The sequence below is a fragment of the Trachinotus anak genome, unplaced genomic scaffold (genome assembly GCF_046630095.1).
Source record: "Trachinotus anak isolate AG129_WGS33_773 ecotype Australia unplaced genomic scaffold, CSIRO_AGI_Tana_v1 ptg000016l, whole genome shotgun sequence".
Classification (NCBI taxonomy): domain Eukaryota; kingdom Metazoa; phylum Chordata; class Actinopteri; order Carangiformes; family Carangidae; genus Trachinotus; species Trachinotus anak.
Genome location: NW_027273867.1, coordinates 15,627,034 through 15,649,159, shown reverse-complemented (window position 1 = coordinate 15,649,159; position 22,126 = coordinate 15,627,034). Strand labels below are relative to the sequence as shown.

At 37.6% G+C, this 22,126-nt stretch overlaps 1 protein-coding gene across 5 annotated transcripts in view; it reads left to right on the top strand.

The window, feature by feature from the left end:
• Nucleotides 1-22,126, top strand: part of LOC139634681 (CUB and sushi domain-containing protein 3-like) — a 334,573-nt gene that overhangs the window by 188,590 nt on the left and 123,857 nt on the right. For all 5 annotated transcript variants that reach the window (XM_071501310.1, XM_071501309.1, XM_071501308.1 and 2 more), the window contains exons 6-7: nt 6,316-6,428; nt 21,210-21,287. In XM_071501310.1, coding sequence (XP_071357411.1) covers nt 6,316-6,428; nt 21,210-21,287 — 191 coding nt within the window. The remainder of the gene's footprint in view (nt 1-6,315; nt 6,429-21,209; nt 21,288-22,126) is intronic.

Here is a 22,126-nt window from a genome sequence, read left to right as displayed (position 1 = left end):
TCTCTCTCTCTCTCTCTCTCTCTCTCTCTCTCTCCATGTTCATGTGTGTTTGTGGGTATATGTGTGTGGCAGTTCCCACCTGTCTTAATTAGAGGAGGCTATTAAGACAGATTGCCTGATTAAGTAGCATTCCCCTACTGTCTAATGAATAGCCACACACAAGCAGACACACAGACATACATGCACACAAAAGTTAGTATTGAGTGGTATAACTGATGTAAGGATTCTGTATGTGTGTGCAGAGCCATTCATTCAGTATCGGTAGCAACTCTTAACCTCTTCACATGTACAGTCTCTCAGGTCAAATATAAGTTGCTGGTGCCACATATCCATCTGTCTTCCTCTGTGCAAGATTTCACTTGTGATATAAAAACTCCCCCAGCAGAAGATATACAGTGAACACTTTAACAGATCACCTAAGGATTGGCCTGCACAGAAACATTAGACTGTAATTTAGTGAAATACTGTAAATCCCCCAATAATAAAATGGACTAGTCATTTGAAATAGATTTTATAAAGGTGTTTGGAGCAACAGCATAATATTATAAGAAAGGAACTCCTTACATAACAGAAAACATCAGTTCAGTCGACTAAACTGGTTCTATAATAGAGTAAGCAGATTGTTTACATTTTTCATACATTCTAGGGCTAAGTACAACTGTGATTGCGAAGCCATTTGAAGATGTTCAATGTGCGAGAACTGTTATTACATTCTCCAGCTTGCACTGTATCATCATGCACCCTGTAACAACACAGGTGACATAAAAGGCTGGCTTAACGATTGTTATTGAGCTTAAATATAACTTTAACATTGTGTCAAAACTTGACGTCAATGTTGAGTTACTTCCTTTCATATGTAGATAATACTGTTTGAAAAAAAATTTGTATGGTTTCAAAGCTTATAATGTTGTGTATGTGTTCGTAATCTTGATCTGAAAATTAGGTTGCTTGCTTGGCAACACATTGTCATGCAGATTTTTCTAATACCCTTCTATTGTGTAAACATGTAAAATTACAATAAATGAATGAACAGCTCCAGTGACAACTGAATGTATAATATATTTTCTCTTTTTATATTCAACATGGCAGAAAATTACCTTTTTTATTTTAAACATTATTTATGTTTTATTCATAAATTACCCACACTAAAATTAATAATAGTGTTTTTCTTGTGTTTTCTGATTATATATTCTGTTAAAATATTAAAATAATTGACAAGATAACAAATGAACTCATGTACCTCTGTCAGCTTCTGTGTCTTCCTCCCTCCCTTTCCTGCTTCCTTTGCTCTCTCCCTTCATGTCTCACCATACCGCCATCAATCTTTGCCTCCTTGTGCCCTCCTTCCACCCCATGCTTCTTTATTTCCTCCCTCTCCCTCGCTTTCATTCCCATACTGCCGGTGGAATAACTGGTTTGTATTTCCGTGGAGGAAGGAGGACACAGAGGATGGATGGATGGGAGGATGGTAGTCAGAGAGAAGGAGAGATGCTCTTTTGGTCCAGTGTATTTAATCAGTTACGTTCTCTTGCTCCCTCTGGCAAATTTCAACTCAATATTTTCTCTCTTCTGCAGACACACACATGCACACAAATGATCACACACTCAATCCCCATCTCAGTATTTATTTTCTCCATTTTACCTAGTTGTAGTTGTACATGGAACACAAGAGGCATTCATCATTTTTCAATGTGTTAAGCAGGTAATGTTGATGATTTTCAGAGAGCAATAATTGTAATGTGACCTCCCTGCACATTTACAGGAACAACCATAGTTGGTGGTTGATTGCTGTCAAACTGATGTGAGGAACAGAGCGCAGATTATAAAGCATTTTCTTCTAAAGAAAGTACTGCACTGGGATTTTCTTCTTCATACACACAAATATACAAGTGTAATGCAAGAGGGAAATATCACCAGAGCAAGTAATTTACCAATTTACTTTATTTCAGAATCAAAACAAAAGACTGTGCCATACATTTTTTAGATATCCTTATGTATAACAAGTCAAATTTTTGTAGCACATGTTATATAAAAATATGTTGCAAAAATTCTGTCAGTACGAATGAGTTAAGTTCACTTAGGTAACTAGGCTAACAGCAGGACCAGCCCTTGCAGCCCTTGAAAAGCAACTGAGTGATGAAGTTACACAGTTGGTCAACAAACGTTTCGTTTATTGTCCATTTAACTTTTTCATGGCATTGCCCCTTTTGGAAGTTTTAAAGTTTAGTGGCCCTTTGTAGCAAGCCTGACTTCACCCTATGTATTATGCATGTGTCGCTGTCAAATGAGTAAGACAACCTCTCAGACCATAATATTAAAAAAAAACAAACAATGGAGCTCATCTGAAGATGATCTATAACACCTCAGAGCTCCTCTGAAGTGCTTTTATAACCGATATTTAGGGGGAACAGTTAACAGTCACAGACAGAAGCCATCAGCATAGATATATGAGTTAATAATGCATTACAAATTGTCCACATGGGGAGAATAAACTAGCTTCTCAGCAGCTCAGACACTGATGTTTTTTTGAAGTATTAGGTTTTCTGCTGGAAGCTTCATTTTAGGGTTTAATTGTCTATGTAAGTCGTTGCTAAACACACCTGCTCTTTATTGTCTTTCGTGTACATTAATGCTCGGGACCGACCTGTGCAGTAGCTACTCACTTAGACAGAGCACTGGGAGGAGTGTTCCCTGTTGCTGGGGGGAATCCAGATTGGTGACATTTTTAGACCCCAGCTTGTTTCTCTAACTTTCCAGCTACAGCTGGAAGAGAGATTTTTCTAATTATACCTTCATCCTGCACTTTGGAGTTGTTAAGCGCTTCCTGAGCATGCACTCTCTGCATAGATTTATGATTTAATTCCTGTTTTAATACTGGAACAGATTGAATATGCAAACACTCTACTCTTAATGATGCACTCTGGGTAATGATGTCATAGCAGGCAGTGAATTAAGAGCTGTAAACATGAATAATATGTGTGAAAGAGAGAGTGCATATATGAAGAGAGAGAGGGGGGCAGGAAGGAGAGGAAAAAGGGGAGGAGAAGAGGCAGGAGTTTGAAGATAAGAGAAGAAGAGATAAACGTGTAATAGTGCTAAACAATGAAATGCTCATGTAGTGTCTCTTTACTTTGCAGCCTGCATAAGTTTATAATATAGTAACGGGGGAGTGAGCTTTGGACATGATGTATATTCACAGAAGGACTGGACTGTACATTATGTACATTGTTATATTATTTACTGACATTACCTGCAAGTCTAGACCTCACTCTTTCCACTATGATGAATTGAAGCTAATGTTCAGAGTTTTTGCTCTGGAAAAGGTTCTTCTCTTTTGGGTACGTAGGTCTCTATGCTTGTTGTTACAATTGTGAAGCGAACACCAGAATCTTTTACAGTCTGCACACAGCAGAGACAGACACACTTAAGTCCCATTACAAAACGTTAGTTATAGCAATTTAAAATGAATTTATATCAGCCTTATTTCATCTCATGTCCAACACTGCATAGTGCTTCGAACAGGAATTTATAACTGGGGACATGTATCAGTAGAATCTCTTGTTTGGCCATACTTGTGAATCTTTAGTCATTTAATTCAATGGTAATCTCAAAAATATTTTAGTGCAGTTTGAACTTGACCAGGCTATTCCATATATTTACATCATTACTTAATTTAAGCAATAGTACATGGATGTTCTTGATAAATTCATTTTTGTGTTTTGCTTTTTGGTCTTTATTTCTGTCCATATATTTCACATAGACTATGTCAGTGCTGCACATGTACTGGCATTGGAAATGTTCTCTCAATTTCAAATGTCTTGTGTCTATCTAGGGATTTGGATGTCAGTGACTATTGTCCAGCAGTTGTATTATCTGACCCTCTTCTATCTCATTTACTGACCAGTCTCTCTCCCAGCTAACAGACTAATTCAGCATTAATTTGCCATAGTGTATTCAATTTAAATCCAATTATAATAGTCTCTCTGAATGTGATCGACAAGGATGAGACTGGTGATGATAGATGGGATGTGGTATAAGATGTAAGACAAATAGATTTGAACAATAAACAAGGATATGGTCAATTCTACTGAATAAACCGTATACTGTGTAGTATATGTAGTATATGGTTTATTCTATCTTCCCAACAAAATTAATTGGGTTTTCTAAGCAATCTAATGATGATTTAATGATTTAACCATATGTAATACTATCATAATATTATTTTCCCCAGAGTCCATGAAAAAACTCATGATGTAGGTGCCTACCAAGGACATTTTGTGTTGTTCACCCACATTTACAGTTATTGTATTGTTGTGTATGTAAATCAGCAGTTTGTGTGCATCTGGGCCTGTGAAACCACAGTGTGTGTGTGTGTGTGTGTGTGTGTGTGTGTGTGTGTGTGTGTGTGTGTGTGTGTGTGTGTGTGTGTGTGTGTGTGTGTGTGTGTGTGTGTGACTAATAGCAGACATCAGAGAATCCTACTGATCTAGGGCACAAGGTGACCCTCTCTGCCTCATTTACACACACTCACACACACTCAAACACGTTTGTACAACTACCTTTGTGGGCACTGATCATTGACATAATGCATTCCCTAGCACCTTACCCTAACCTTAACCATCACAACTAAATGCCTAACCCCAACCCTCACCCTAACCTGAACCTAATTCTAACCAAGTCTTAACCCTTAAACAGCCCTTCAAACCCACAAGTATAGTGGGCTCCCAGTTTCCAGACCCTACAACCCCACAGACACACATACAAACTGTCACACCTTCTAAAACACCTGCTCAGCATTCTTGTGCTCCACTTTATGCTGCTGTTCTCAGAGGCTATACAGTAGGTGTAGTGTAGTAGTGTATTCACTATAATGCCACTTTCTGTGTGTGTATATGTGTGTGTAAGCATGCATCTGTGTGTCTGTGTGTGTAAGTTGATATTAATGGCCTGTGAAGGTTAACAGGAGGGTTTTATAGAAGGTGACAAGTGAACATGGAAGGGCCCACTTCATACTTTACCACTTATGTTGTGTGTATCTGTGTCTCAAATGGAGTAGCCAAGGTGATAACACAAAAGAAAACCTAAATGAAAATGTAATGGGGGAGAAATCCCACCTGTTGTTTGATGCTACAAGAAGAAAGCACCAGACAACAAAGTAGTATGGGATTGGGATAATTGCTAGCAGAGATTGAATTTGAGCTGTAGATATTTGAAGTTATACTGGAACAAGGATGTTTTATTCTCTAAGTGTCAAGTGCAAAACCTCCTGTAAGGCTGCCAGCAATGACCTGCCATTTTTCACTTTGCCAACCATAAGACTCTTGTTCATCTTCTCAGCCAATTAAGAATTCTTACCCTACCGATATGATAAAGGAGTTGCAAATTGGGTCCTTTCTACTCGTGCTGTGCACCATCAAAGCCTCAGTACATTAGCCAAGTTCAATGCAAAAAAGCTAGTGTTATATTCCAGTCTGACAGTCAGGTGGTCTCTTGTTCCTGTATAACTGAAACCCTGCTGTATTTGCATTAGCCAGTCTATTGAATGCAATTTAGGTAAAGAGTAGTGGAGAAAATATTTGAAATACTAATAATCACTATGATATGGTCCACGATACCACCAACAACCACTGCAGCTTTAGAAACCACTGTGAGAATTGAGTTTTTTATCATAGTTGCTGGGTCTCTAAACAGCTGGGGAAACCTTGGCAAAAACGATGAATAAGAAATACAATTTCCTTCTTCATTAAAAGCGTTTGAGGCACCTTATGCAGTATAATCCCCAGTAACTCCAGCGCAGAAACACACTGGTTGTATTGGGCAGTGAACTCCTGACGCTATATGCTGTAATTCAGTTTGTGCTGTGTCCTCACTTCATTCTTGACATCAGCTTCTAACAAAAAAACACACAATGAGATGTTTTCTCAACGCACCCTTTCTCTTCAGTGCACACACTGAAATACTCAGGCAAGATAAGAAAGGTGAAAGAACAGTAAACTAGACCTTGGGCTGATGTTAAGTGTCTGTCCTTGCAGTGACATTTTTACAGCATAACTACCCAGTTTTACTGACTTTGGTTTTGTTCTTGGTTACATGGTTTTATGTGTTTTTCTTGCTCGTCTTTTGCATGTACACATGCGTGCATGTCTCTAAATCTATCTTTAAAAGAGCCAATTCAAGTTTAAGACTTTCCGATGAAGGGCATTTTTGCAACACTTGAGTCATTGTGCCTGAGTGAAAAAAGGGCAAGAGCTAAGGTTTTGTAAGTGTGTGTGTTTGTTCTATTTCTTACGGACGTTCTTTATATCTCTCTTTCAGGTTGTCAGGCAGTAATGTCCCCTCACCCATCATTAGCAACAAGAACTGGCTCAGACTGCATTTTGTGACGGATAGCAACCACCGTTACCGTGGTTTCAGCGCACATTATCAAGGTAAGATGGGTAAGATATAATTAATCCACGGGCATCCACACAGGCATCTTAATTTATACACTTTATACACACACACACACACACACACACACACACACACACACATTAATGATACATGCTTGTGATAAACAGGACAGAGCTGTATATACAGCATCTACATATCTCTTTGTTAATGATGGGTTCTTTTTAAGGTTTTGTTTTTGCTTCTTTGCCTTTTTCTTTTTTGCCATTTTCTTTATGTCTCTCTTTGCCGCTTTTTTCCTTTTCAACTGACAGTTTGTCTCCATCATTTTGCCTCTTACTCTCTTTAATTACGCCTGTTGACTTCAATCTTCAATCTACTGCTGCCTCTACTCTACAACTGTCTCTCTATTCGCTCTCTTTCACTTTCTTTTTCTCTTGGGTAACTGCTCATAGAGGTGTACAGTTCGATGTCTTTGACACAAACCCTAACTGGTGGAAAACATTTGGAAATTTGTTCGGCAACGTCCATGTCTCCCAACAGATGAGAACTGAATGTTTGGAACAACTGTACAGCTACAGCTGGAACGGATAGGGTTTATATTTTACACTAAACTTCTTTTTCTTGCTCTCCTATGTTTTTTTTTTTGTCCCGGATTGTCTTTTGTTCTTTCAAAAACAGAACCATTGGCTCTTGTTTGTTTATCACCAGTGCATGATGCATAACATCCATTCGACATCACCAGATACACAGAAATAGGGCTGTGTTTGGTATTTTCGCTGCCAGAGGCATGTGGCCCACATGCATTACAGTTGGAAACAGGGTGTGACTGACAGACACTGTTTCATGAGCTGGCATCAGCCACGGTCAACCAATCAGCTCCTCTAATCCACTTCAATCAAAATACTGGGAACATGTTTTATTTGTGTGTTCATTGTTAGAAAGTTAAACTAGTGTGAACTTAAGTCATGGCAACAGTACACTGTGCCTTCCTCCCTGCGTCAGTGACCTGGTCTGACTGGGTGGGCAGCACAAGCGTAAATTGTGGTCATGCTTGATACCAGAATTGCACTGTACCACTTGATTATTCCTGACACACTCCCTGCTGTGCCTCGCCTCTCAGCTCAGCATATTCAAGTTTACTGCAAGTCACCAAAATACCAAGCAGACTCAGGCAAGCAAAATAAGGTGTGCAGCCATCCAAAATGTCAGGTCTCGGGAGCAGAGTCTGCACCATGTGTTGTCGTCAGAACTGGGCCCTGTTTGTGTAGTTTGTAAAAGAAACACACACACACACACACACACACACGTTTTGTATGCATGCCATGTCTTGAAGAGATATAAAACAGATATTTTGTCAGAAATGACACCCTCATACACAACTCAGTGACACAATGTGAATGTGTTTCATTTTCTTTGTTTCTCCCTACTGCCTCTCTTATTACAATCTTTCAACATCTCCTCCTTTGAACCAAATCTTTTTTCTTCTGCTCTCTCTTCGCCACCCTTTCCTCCATACACAACAATTTATTTTTTCATACACAGCAACACTGGTTCCTTTAAATGTTAATTAGGAACATTTGCTAATTTTTGTAGGGTTATTGCAAGATGTCACTCCATCACTGAGAAACTTTTCTGAACAGCTTCGTTCATCTTTCTTCAGACAAACAAGTCATGGTTTCCCTGCGTGAAAATCTAACTTCTGTGAAACCTGGGGTAGTAATGCAGATCATTGCCTTGTGCAGGTGTGGAGATTGATTAGAACCAAGTCAGTTAACAACTATTGTTTGATAGCTGGTATTCTATTGGTTTTCCAACCCTTTGAATAAAAATATAGAGATTTACATATTTCTATGTCTGTGTATGTATGTGGCTACTGAATATATTTTACAATATTTGCTTTAGAACGAATAAAAGTTAGAATTTGTATGTTTTAGTTGCTTTGCAAATCGCTTCCAGTTGTTTTCCTCTTTAAAGGACATTTAGTGCTAATGGGAATGCCTGATAAAATATTATTTAGATTTCAGAATGGTTTCCTTATATCCATGTAAATGTTAACTGTTTTGGTTGCATGTGCCACTTGCAGGACTGTGGCCAGTTTGGCCAATTAAGTGACTGAAACTTCTATTATTTCAGTTGTGGTTTTATATGAACTTTTATATGAACTCATTTCCCAATCTATGTGTATGATGATCTTATAATGTTGGATATACCCCATATGACACCTCACAGCACATTGCTTGTGTTAGATTTGTAAAGATTTTTAAAGAATTCCTGGTCTCTATCTCTATAAGGCTGTCTTTTATGTCTCTTATGCAAAATGTCTAGAAAAGCCAAAAAAAGAAAAAAGAAAAAAAGAAATATCGTCAAGGCATGATTTCAAAGAATATGTATGAAAGTCAACCCAGGCATTTAAATAGCCAGTGAATTATTCTTTAAGAACAAAGCCAGAATGTATAGTAGTACGTTTTAGAAAGGAGCTTTCTGAAAATTAAAATTTAATTAACCCTCATCATCATTAAACCTCATCCTTGCTCTTTCAACAATACATCTTTCCCCTCTGTACTCCTTCTCCTTGACCCTCCTTTAATTCTTTCCTATCTCTTCCTCCTCTCATCTGTCTTTCTCCTCAATCTTCTCCTGTTGTCCATATCCACCCTCTCTTCACCTCTCTCCTCTTCTGGCTCTCTCAGACATTCTTCTTGATTGATTGACTGACAGCCTGACCACTCCCCTTGAGATGAGCTTTTAATTGGTTTAACTGATCTTAATTGAGCTTAATTAGTGTAAAAGATTAATCAATGTGTTAATGAGGGGTGTCAGTTTGATAGGTTAGTTGATTAATTAGTGGGGTTCTTAACAAACTTGTGATTGATTGACTGCTTCCTGTCAGCTGTCAGTCATCTCTATTATCTTGCTGGTTCTTACACATTAACAGAGGTGCTGGTCAGGTGGCTTAAAAAGTTACTGCTGTTGAGAAACCTTGTTGCTGTTTGAAAACCTTTGCAAAATGTTCCTAAAGTACAAAATGTCATAGTACATAGTTTCTTGAAAGATTGCATAATTTTAGCTTCTGTGGATTATATTAAACCAACTCCACAAGGAAAATTAATTCATTATCTGAATTTAATCTATTACTTAAATGTAAGTTAAGACATGCATGATCTATCCTCATTGTAAGTGAGGATAGATCAGTATTCTGAATGAAACAGCATGCCAATGCCCCTACTCACATTGCAGGATGACTGATGGGTCACCTATTGATTTCATATTTTGTGGAACCACTGGGCAATAAAGGAAATTGACAGATTTTCATTTACATGTTTTATGTCTTTTAAACTCTTTGTTGTAGTATTTCTGAAGTCCTTAGAAGAGTATATTATTTTGTATTTTATTTTGTTTATTTCCATTTTATTCAGTTAATTGCACTGCATTTTTGCAGCTCTATCCCCTTCAGATTTACTCTTTAATTAGCATTCATCAGCTCCACTTCATTCTAAATTGTTCCAATTGATGATATTCCAGTATGTTTTTACTTAGACTGTAAACCAACCATATGCAAACCGTATGTTGCTCTGGTCTACTAAATTCTAATTGACTCCAGTAGAATAATGGTAAAGCCCACATGGTTAGTGTTAGGGTTTAGTCAAGTGGCAAGCACTATATGAACACATTTCCAAAATTTGTCTCTGAGAGACAAAATTAACAAATCTGCTTTGGCAGTGCTGGTTTAGTTTATAAGACACTGCTATGAGACCTCAGAGGGAGACGTTTGGCTCTAGGTGCTGCCAGCTAGCTGGACACTCTGTGTGTGTGTGTGTGTGTGTGTGTGTGTGTGTGTGTGTGTGTGTGTGTGTGTGTGTGTGTGTGTGTGTGTGTGTGTAAGGTCAACCCCTCAGCTCATAAAAACCTCCTCCTTCTGCTGTTGTACAATAATGAAGTTCCAAATTAATAATAATCTCCTAATGATTTATGTCCAAGTTTGACATCACAGGAACAACAGAGAAAAAGAGAGTAGGGAGGTGGTACAACAATGAGGACATCCAGAGAAGTGATTAAAAGAGATAAAAAAAAGATGGAAACCAACAGAGAAAAATAGAGGAAAAGCAAAAAAATTTTTAAAAAAGAAAGAAAGAAAGGTAGACATAGGTAGAAATGTGGAGGGCGGTAAGGTTTGGCTTAATATTACCATTAAGTTGTTAATAGAAGAACCCAAACTTGAGAGAAAGAAAGCTAAATTAAGGGCATTAACTATTTCAATTCAGAAATCTCTCTCAAGGACATAATGTTCGTGTTAAAGGAAGAAATAACTCCAATTTGCATAATTTACATTTTATTCCTCCAGTCTCAGGCAGTTCTATTAATAGAAATTATCAAATATCCATAAATGCCAGCATTTATATCTTAGGTTAAAGACTTTACAGCTAAATACGTTTAAACATTAAGTGTCCATTAGCATGTTTAACTGAAGTTCAGAAATTATTTGGCTACGTCAACATCTCTGAGCTTTTCACCTCAAGACAAAAATGCATTTAAAGATTCTCTTCATCTTATTATACAAAGCTCGTATGTGATTTCTGAGTGTGTTTTGAAGCACACTATAGAGTCTTACAAGCCAAGATGAAATCAGAGTTGATGTAGTCTCTCACCATGGGAACTGCTGTAAGTTCATTTAATCATCCTTGTACTCACAACATGTCATTAGGGACTGTACCCAAGCTATCTAAGTGTGGTGTTGCACCCTGAGACACAGACTTACTAAAACATTCAGCTTGTATACTGTAGTTCTGTATTGAAGACTGTGAGCTAACATGCCATGTGGGGGTTTCCAAGTCAGCTATGTGCTGTCCAATTGAAAATCTCGAGAAAACTTTCAGCAATTTCAAATTACATATATGGATTTTTTTTTTTTTTTTTACAGACTTTTGCATATATTGCATGTAGAATGCATGTTATGAAAACTCTCACATAGGTCATTTCTGGTGTCCTTGTCAGTAACATCTTTACCATAAAGACATGGTAAGTGTTTCAGCAGTATTAAAATTAGGGAGGACACCACTCGTAAACAAAATTTAGATGCACAATTTTTAATAATTCATAAGACTTCTGCTGTGGACCTGTCAATTAGATCAGTTTCAGTGGGGTAAAACCCTACAAATAGCAGCTATTCTGACATCTTCCTAGCAAGGCATAGAGGGGACCTTGGCACGAGTGGTGGTTGGGTGATGAAGTGGCAAAGTGATATAGACAGCAATGACAGCTTAGCAACATACCAAGTAAAGCAGTTTGAATACCCTCCAGCTAGGATGATCATTTGTTGATGGGAAAGCCTTCAAGCAATTCCCAGTGAAGTCACTGGATAATAACTGAGGTGGATCCCCAGTGTGATGATGAAATTAGAAGGGTAATTGTCTTCCTGCTTGAACTTTTGCTAAAAGCTTCATTACTGTAATTACAGTTTGATACCTAAAGGCATTTACAGTGAAACAACAAATCAGATTAGATTCTTTATGGCACAAGTTTGAGTTTTATGCATGTTCTGCAGGTCAGATTTTGATTATGGACTAGAGTTAGTTTACGGAATGTGATCATGGAGGATTGTGAAGATTGCAGGTTTGAATGTATGGACAGGTTGGGAAAACCAAATTGTGGGAAAAGACTGAGGGTTGCTTAAAGTTCCCTTTGAGCTAAGTACTGAAACCCTGCTGCTCCATTGCCATATGTACTGACTAAAGTAGAACAAGCCAGCTTCCAGATGTGGCCGTGTATGATACAGCTTGCTCTTACCCCCAGCAAATACACCCGTAAGCTGCAGCTGGGAATGGAAATGTGTTTTCAGTCATCTTCCCTGTTAAATAAAAAAAGAACATGAACGGCTCTCCCTCAAAGCTAGAAACCAGTGAATCATACTGCCAAATAAACTCTGAGTGGTCAACAGCCACAGGAATAATATATGAGAACACAATTTTACAGTGAATTTACCCTTTAAACAGGTCAACCTTTATCATTTTCACGCTTCATACTTTTTCAAGAAAAAAAATCTCACTATATAATCATTTGTAACAAGAATTGAGGGAAAAGTTGTGGACATCTAGTCAGCCAGTGAGTCACATGCTTTCAGTCAGCCAGTGAGTCACATACTCACTTAGCTATCCAACCACTGGTAAGCTACAGTCATTCTGGTAACTGCTCTTCCAGCAAGTAATGCATGCATTACGTACAAAAATATTAAGGTTGTTGAACACTGAATGATAAAAGTAGATGTGAAAAAAATCCATGCAAAAACTTTACAGTTCACTAAACCCCTCTCCTTGACAGTGATTATCCTATTATAGCTTAGCAACTATAACTAAGCATGACAGGCCTGTCAATGTCTGAATATCTCTACATGCTGAAGTAGAGCGTTACTCCCTATTAAATGAGTTTGGAGGGTCAGATCTTTTCCAAAAGCAAAAACACAAAAGTAAAATTGCAAGGAATGGTTTGCGGCATGTTTGACTGCTCTGACAGTAAGCCACAAGCCTTAGCATGCTCTGCTAATGAGCTCACTACCTATATATCTCTCTACCTTGTAACTTGTCATCAAGTTACAAATACTTGGGATCTATTGGGGATCAAAGATGTTTTTGTGCTGCTATAGAAACACAGTGTCTTGATTTAGGAGTAGTTAATTCATCATCCACATCATTTAGTATCAATGAAACATTGGAACAAGCAGATACTGAATGCATACTGTATGTGATACTGTCATACAGAGAGGAAGAATAATTATTTTACTTAATATTAATAAAGTTCTTATAGCAAACATTTGAAATGGAGTGCTTTAATCAAATTTGAACAAGTCTTTAGATTAGTGCAGGTTACAACAATCAACTGATCATTTCAGACATGATGTAGGCAGTTTTTTGAAAATACTCACTAGAACCAAGGATTCTCATTTAATTTGGTGTTGTAACTGTCAACAAACCGTTTTTAATCTTACCAGTGCTTTTTTAATCATGTGTTTGTTTGCGCCCTCACTTTTTTAGTACTAGTCATTTTATGTGTGATTTCATAACTCTCTCATGCAATATCTTCACCACAGCATATTTTCATCGTACTCACTTCCAGACCTTCCTAGAACATACTAGTAGCCATTCGGTTAGCCAGGCAGTTACGCAGGTTTTTAACTGGAGTCAATTTACGAAGCATAGAAACCAGCTATATCCAACTGTCATTGACAAAATCATTTGGTCAATCACAGCTTTACTACTGTTGCACTATGAGTAGCTTGGTTAACTGTGACAGGTAAAAGCCTATACTATCTAGGCAGTCAGCCAGTCAGTCAGCCATTCAGTCTGGTAGTCAGCCAGTTAGTGAGTCAGTCAACTGGCAATCTGGTTGCCAGGGGTTCCATTTACTATACACATTTTAGTCTGAACACTGAGAGATAATTTCTGGCTCTTATTAATTAACTTTAACATTACAGAAAGTGGAGTTGATGGGTGCAGAAAAGTAAAAGAGTAGAAACCATGGCAGTGCTGCAAAATCAGGATGTCACAGTTAACCTGAAAAGATGATGATTAAAAGCAGAAAATTAACTTTAACCTCACAAGAGTCCCCATGTCTAAATCTATTAAAAAGATTTAAAAGACAAAAGTGTGATCATTGTCTGAAGCAAGTGGGGCAGAAAAACACAAAAAGGAAAGGGCAGCGTTGAAGATGGCTGAGAGGATGTGATTCAGAAAGCATTGCACAGGGTCATCTGAAGATCCTTATTACTGGATTATTGCTACAACATTCTCTCTCAAACATCAGAGGTTTTATGTTTTGATGCCCTTGCCTTTTACATGTATTAATGCTGTGCCAATGTAGAGGTTTTTCATTAGTTTCACTATACAGTATGTAAGAAGTGAGAGCAATACATATAGGTACAAGAAGATCTCTAAACTGTAAGTTGACATCTATAATGTTTTAAACTACAAAAATAATGTCTATATCCAGCCCTGTTATAGACCTGTCCAGGGTGCATCTCGCCTCTCAGCCAATCTCAGCTGGGATTGGCTCTTGTATGGTGATTGCAAGACATTTTTGCAACACCTTTTACATACTTTGCTAATGTTTACTGGATTAATATGTCTGCACATCTCCTGATTCAGCATTCACTGAAAGTAGAACTAGTGCTCTGAAGGTCTCTTCCAGGATTTCACAGCATATTTTGTATTTTCATTTTTCATTAAAATTGATCAAGACCAGGAGTCCACACTGTGCTAGCAGGTGCATTTTCAAAGTTTTTTAATGGCAGATTCCAATCAACCAAAAAAATGGCAGGTTTCCTCACAGCCTTCCTGACTCACTATACGGAACATGATGTAAGTATCCCTGAGACAAAATGGACGGAGAGGTTGGACTGTCTGTTCTTGCGGACCTTCGTGGTCAGCATAGTGAAAATGATACACCTTTCTTATGCTTGTTGTATTTCAGTGGGATGAGGATCTTGCCCTAACCTGTGACAGCAAATAGGAACAATGCAATGCTTTTATTAGCCTCTCTCTTGAATGAAAATGTACATGTATCTCTAAACCCATTCTAATTAGATATAAAGAAGATATGCAGAGAATTTATCTACTGTAGTCATTCATTCAGTAACTTACAGTTAGCCTGTCTTTCCCACTGTGGCCAATATGAGACATTGACTATGGATGACATCATGAATCAACATTATTGAGTTACATAAATTCCCCTCATGGGTTTTGTGCATGTTGGATGCCTCTGTGATACCGCCTCCTTGCTCAGACACTGTGTACTGCAATAATTACTAAGCATTGCATGCAGACACATACTGAGGGGCTGTTTACACACTGGAAAACCTTTCATTTAATCGTTAAACGATAAGATAAAGACATAGTGCTTCTTCTAGATCAGGAGTATACTAGCTTCCTTACCTGTTTTGTTTACCATTGTGAACTCATTCTCACAGCTCTGTGTTTAGTTTCTGATTCTGTTTGAATGCAACAGGAAAGAATATGGTTTAGCAAATGCTTTGGTGTACATTGATTAGATATTCTGTCCACACACTTCCCTGCGTGGTACTGTGCTCTAAAGCCCAACATTACACCATCAACACCTGGCTGCAATTGTGTGTGTGTGTGTGTGTGTGTGCGTGCGCGCTTGTGTGTTTGTGTGTGTGGGGAGGATTATGTCACTGTGTGTCTCTATGTGCTTAAAGTGTATCCCTGTCCTTGCACATGTGGATGTCTGTCTGAACTCACTCTCGTATGTTCTTGTGCATCTGTGCATGTCTGTATGCACTGTATGTGTGTCAATTTGAAACTGTTGAATCTATCAGTGTGTATGCATCTTTGTTAATGTCTGCCAGCAATGTATGTCTGCAGCTGTATTTGTATGTCTGTTGGGATCTGGGTGTATGTGTGGCTGTTTCTGTGTGTATGTGTTTGTGTATGTGCCTGTTTGTCTGTTGTCTATGCATGTGTCAGGTATGAACAATCTGTTTCCTTCCCTGCGGCTAAACCTACCAATCACATCCCTCCATCATCTCTCTTTATTACGTATTCATGAGTTTCTGTGTCTGCAGGGCTGTGATTGGCTCTTAATGAACAACTGACGGCATTATCAGTCAGCTAGGCAACAAAATAAGTCAGTCAGTACAAAAGAAACACCAGTCAACCACTGGTATGGAAACATTATTCAACTCGAGCAGAGAGACAGCATACCCCTCAGGGAGGTTGACATATTGGATATTGTCGACTGCATGGTACGTTGATATGACTCGTGCAATGTCTCAAACCTACTTGTCATCAAGTGCACACATCTTTAAATGCTAATTACCATGGATAATTACATTACAAGGAAAAATAGAGCATTTGGCACATGTGTAATATACCATTAAGTTTGTGTGTAAATAAATCTCCATGTCCTTTTCCTTGTCAGGCTTGGCTTAAGAATCATTAGTCAAACTAAATACAGACACACTGCAGGCCTCGGGGGGGTTCATATGAGCTCATAAATCTATGAACTACCCCTTTCTCATTTTTGCGATATCAAAAGGACTCTTAGCAGTGGGATCATTACAGTAAGTGTAGCTGGGAATGCAGATAGTTTGCATAGACACAATCTGGTGATGTCGTATGATTGCTGGTTTGTGGTTACAAAATAGCTCATCAGATGTGGAGGATGTCTACAGCACTGACAACCGCCCTCACCCACTGATTGTACTAACTAACTGCATATATTAAATTGGTGATTAACTCAATGTAGGCAGAGGTGTATATTGTACATTGTGGCCTACACACCTTATTAATGTTTTTAATACCTCCTGCCCAGTAAATGTCAAATTTGAGCCAGTTACATATATATTATACACATACACAATGAAATAATTGCCTTGAAAAATTAAGTCTTATACATATATCTTATACATACATATATATTTTTTGTTACAAAATGCACCTTTAAATCATCTAACTTTTTCAGAAGTTACTTTTATTACCATTGGAAATCTACAGTAGATTCAATGCCATTTAAAGGAATAGCCTTTGATTATTAACTTTCTTACTGAGAAGAAGATAGGAAGATTGATACTGCTCTCATATCTGTCCATGCAGCTTGTCAGCTTACCTTAGTTTAGCATAAAGACACCAGGGGCAACAACTAGCCTGGCTCTGCACAGTCTGTCTGTACTGTCTGTACAGATATGAGGGTTAGGGCAACATTACATAAAACTGACATCTTTCACTGTACTTGCAATTTTCTAGCATGTATCTGAATATGACTGCTCATGGAGTACATGTACTGCATGGGCATAGCAGAAACCCAGTGTAATTACATTATGTCAATAATTTAACAGGTAAAGGGCTGTATTACTCTCTCAGCCGCTCTCTCTCTCTCTCTCATTGTCTGTGTGGGTGTGTGTGTGTTGCTCTGAATGAGGGTAAATAAGGTTAATAAGGTTTATAATGAAATGAAATTAAACATTTGATTATGATGGCCACCATCCAAAGCAACCTCAATGTAGAAAGATAAAGCTTGTAGTAGCAGCACCGTAACAGAGCTGCAGCAGACGCAGACACACACACACACACACACACACACACACACGGGAGCAGCAGCAGTTCAGCACCAATGACAAGTAGCCATCACGCAGTGTGTCCCAAGTGTGACTCTTGTGAAGAAAGCAAATACAATTTTTTTATTTTTTTTTATTTCCCAAAATGTCAAACAATACTGTTAGAACAAGTACTTGCTACTAAGAGGCATTAGCACTAAGGCATCAGCATTAATTCAACATCTCTCGCAGCATGGACTGTTTACTTTATGATTCATTAGTAGTTGGCAACTACATCATATCCTCACCATCTCTTTGACTTAAACAGCCAACCAGTCCAATTTAAACTACTTCAAACCTCACTTCAGCCCGGATCCCACCAGATGAATCACTTTTCCTCATATCTGCCATTTAACCATGTGAGTTTGAGTGATCAATTTTGAAAAGAAGCCAGATACCTTCATGTTTGGATTTGATTTTTAAATCCTTCCATGATATTTCAGTGCTTAGGGTAGATTATGTGTTGCTGTAGACAACAGTAAATATTTGCTTTGCGAGGGGCGTCTAGCCCAAAAGCCAATGAGTTCCATTAGAGTGCATCATGCCTGTTTGCCTCAATCACCTCCTTAGAGAATGTCTCACTGTTTCACATTACCAGTCTTAAGAAATATAAAATCCAGACGGCATTGTGGTTAACAAACAAATCAGACTAAAATAACACAGTCATCGAGCTGGATCCTGCCTCAGGTAACAGGGTAGCTGTAGCTTTTGGTATTCAATTTTGGCTTGCTCTAACAATAAGAGAAAAGATTTTGCTTTTGGTTTGAAAGTCCAACAACTGATTCCAGGGGATGCTTTTCTTATAAAATATGGTTCAGTGTGCATTTTATTCAAGCTGGTTTGTTGAGGTACTTACTGTTGAATTTAGTTCTGTGCTTGTTCATTCTGTTGCTAGTGAAATATAGTTTTGTTAAATATGCAATATTTTAGTTCATAAATATGGTTTACTTAAATGCAGCTGCCCTTCCATCTGCTGTTTGCAGTAAAGCTGCTGCTTGTAGGCTGGAATATTAACATGGGCATATTTAACTTTGATGCATATTCACACCGGGCAGGTTTTATGATGCATATTAACATGGGCTTGATATAGTGAATGAATTTGCACAGACAAAAACAAATTTGACTTTTAACTATTTTTGGCCCAGATTCCCAGATTTGGCTGCCTAACAGGGGGGAAATACATTTCAAACCTAATTGTAAGACTTTGATCTAGAGCACAGCTTCCCCTGGTTATTAAAAATAACAAGTCTGTTGATGAACATCCTCAATTTCTGACAACTGGGACATTTTCAAATACAAGTTTAATCTGAAGGCATTGCTACAATTATATAACATATTTTATTGTATACCTCACCCCTCTTTGTCCTGTTTTGCTATTGGCAGTAGGACTTTTTTTTTTATTTACAAAAATGAGGACTATACTGTCTATTGTCAGATGGACTGAAGGCTTTATGCATCCAAAATTGTTGATTTCATGCCTGCAATGCAGTGGAATGGAAAATGTATTCACTACACTTTTATCAATGTTTCTTGTGAGCTATATTTTTAAATACAGCTGTCTGTAGTTGTTCCAAATTGTTTGTGAAATGACCTGAAAGCAGTAGAATAAGTGGGGGATGTATGAATCACTGCTCTTAAATATTATAAATGAAATGCAGTGAAAGGCTTTTTATCTGAGAGATCGCAGATACTGTATCAGATATTAGGCGTGTTCCCCCTCTCATTTTGAATAGCTATGACACCAGTGTCAGGAATAATAAATTTCATCCTTTGTGTAGGTGGATTCCTGTGAAGTCAGTTAAAGTGTTTTTGCATTCTGTTTATGGTATGTGTGCACGGTACTCAGAGGCTGCTATAAACAGTTGTGATACATGAGTTGCAAAAAGCAAACTCATTAATGGAGAATTGAAATGTATTATTATATAAGGAAATTATAAGATGTAAGGGTAATTCATATTTATTCATGATTAGTTTGACTTATTGATAAAGAATTCCAAGTCTTTCCCAACTTTCTCAAAAAACATTATCACATCATTACCGTTAAGCTTATGTGCTTTTTAACCAAACTCTGTTTTATGATGAATAACTGTTTGAAAAGCTTTGTGATGAGGAGGCATCACAGTCAGTATTTTAAAGGGAGACTTACACGACTCTTTACAGCCCTGAATGGACATCATTTCCCAACCTCTCGTCTTATGTAAAGGAGTTGGACTTAAATTAAAAGCAAAATAAATGAAAATGTTGCTTTTATTTTCAGTTACACTTCTGATGGTGACATGAAAAACCTGTGTGTTACCATATGTTGTTCAAGTGTGTTACATGAGGTATTTCTGTCATATGAAAAAAGTGATGATATCTAGGTGTGGTATCACTTGCAGTTAATTTATGAAAGAACATGATGTGCTAGCACTTTTAAAAGACTGTCTACTGTAGTGCAATGTAAGTATAAACAAAGTATCATACTCATACACATAGAGTTGGAACCAGTAAATTAACACAATCATGCACAAATGGGAATCATTTTCAGCCACTCTACATGTGATTAATCGATAGCACATTAATTGATTTGGTAAAATGTCAACATGGTAAGTAGATTACCACTAACATATGAGCATGTGATTAGCCACTGTATAACATTAGGGCACTTGTTGGCATAAAATACACATGATCTAATTTACCCATGTCAAATAGAATACGACTGATTTATGTGCATGTATGTAGCCACTGAATAACATGAGGATAATTGTAGCACATTAACTCATCTGCCATTTGTCTACATTCAGTGGATCAGTGTGGTCATTATGAAAACGACGTCTGTCAGGCACTCTATCAGACATTCATTAAAGCGATTTGTCAGTATACTTTGTCTTTCAGGACAAGATATATTTGTGTTTATATTTTCATTATTTATGTTGGTAATGTATTGATTTATTTTGACAGAGTAGAGCAGAAAAAACGCTAATCTGCAGGGAGTCAAATTACCCCAGATTACAGATTACAGATTACCCCAGGGTGTTTTGTTTTTATAATTATTTGCATGGAGTATCATACAGCCCTCGCCCACTCACTTTGTCCTCTGTACTTTATCTAACCATACATGCTGAGCTGTAGTAGCAACATTGCTAACCTTGAAATGAAATAATGTCACCCATGTTAGAAAACATAGCTCATGCTAACAAGGATCCCTCTGTCAGTTTGTTTCCTCTTGTCTTTAATTTACTCAGATTAAAGGAACCATTTATTTCCTAACATACCATTATGTGAATGCTTTGATTACAGAGCTGTATCATTGTCATTTTGATTAAAGCTGCAATTTCCTTTACCAGCATTTGTTCAGAATATGATGGGGCTTCCAGCAAAACACCTCGACATCTGATGTATGTGTCTGAGTGACAGAGAGAGAAAAACATGAAGCTTTTTATGAACAAAAAATACCCTGAATGGTCAATCATCTTCCCTACATTCTTCCTTCTTTCTGCTTCTGCCTTTCTCTTTTTGTCTCTCTGCCGATGTTGCTGTCTGTTACCACCATTTTACAATTTACTTTGCCTTTGTAACCTTCTTTTAAGTTTGTACTCTTCTCTCTCTCATCATTGTGGGGGAGAAGAATTTGTCAGTTTTTTTTTTAATTCCCTCACTGGGTCTCAGTTTCCCATTTTTTCCAATCTGTTTTCTGATTTTTCTTCTCTTTTCTGTATTCTGTTCTCCTCTGCAGTGAAGCGATCAGTAGATTTTAAATCGCGGGGCGTTAAATTATTCCCTGGCAAAGACTCCAGCAACAAGTTTTCAATATGTGAGTTCACATCTTAATGTCACTTTGGCTAATGAACTAATGTGTGGTGGCTTGGTTTGGCTTGCACTGGTTTTGTTTTAGTTTTGCTTTCATTCATTTTGTCTCTCAAAAAGGCTGTCACATTCAACACTTTTGTGCTTCTGATTATTGATAACCCACAAACTTGTTGCCTTACCTTTGCAGACAACATGTGGTAACATCAGTTCACAGACACATAATGCAAAACCTTCTGACTGACATGTTTAAAACGTGACATTTTTTGATATGCAAATGTGTTGAAAATGCCACAGCCTTTTATAAGAGCATATTCTTGCTATTCTTGACTGTATATTTTTGTTGTTTGATGTTTTGTACATGTATTTTGGTCATGGTGTCTTGGTTTATGCATGCTTTTTTCATGGCTTGCTTTGATATATTTAATCACAGCTTGTTCTGGTAAGCTTAATCATGGTTTGTCTTGGCTTGCTTTGGGCTTGATCAGGGAATGTGTATCAGCTGTTGTAATATTGTTTACCACCCCTCCTCTCTCCTCTCTTCTCTTCTCTACATTTATGCAGATTCTTACACACAGGTCATTGAGGGCATCATTTAGTTTATATCATCTCTCTGCCATAGAGGCCAATGGTCAAATTATAGAGGAATCTGATGTGTCACTCTAGTTATTAACATCTATCTAAGTTTTGGAGTATGATGATCTGTAACCCTTCACAGAAAGGCAGAATAGCAGAAAATTAAAAAACTTTGTTATTCAAATCTTTATACACACTATTAAAGTTTGGGTTCATACTTCATAAGTCAATAAGTCTTCAATTTTGGAATTACCACAACTTTTTTAAACT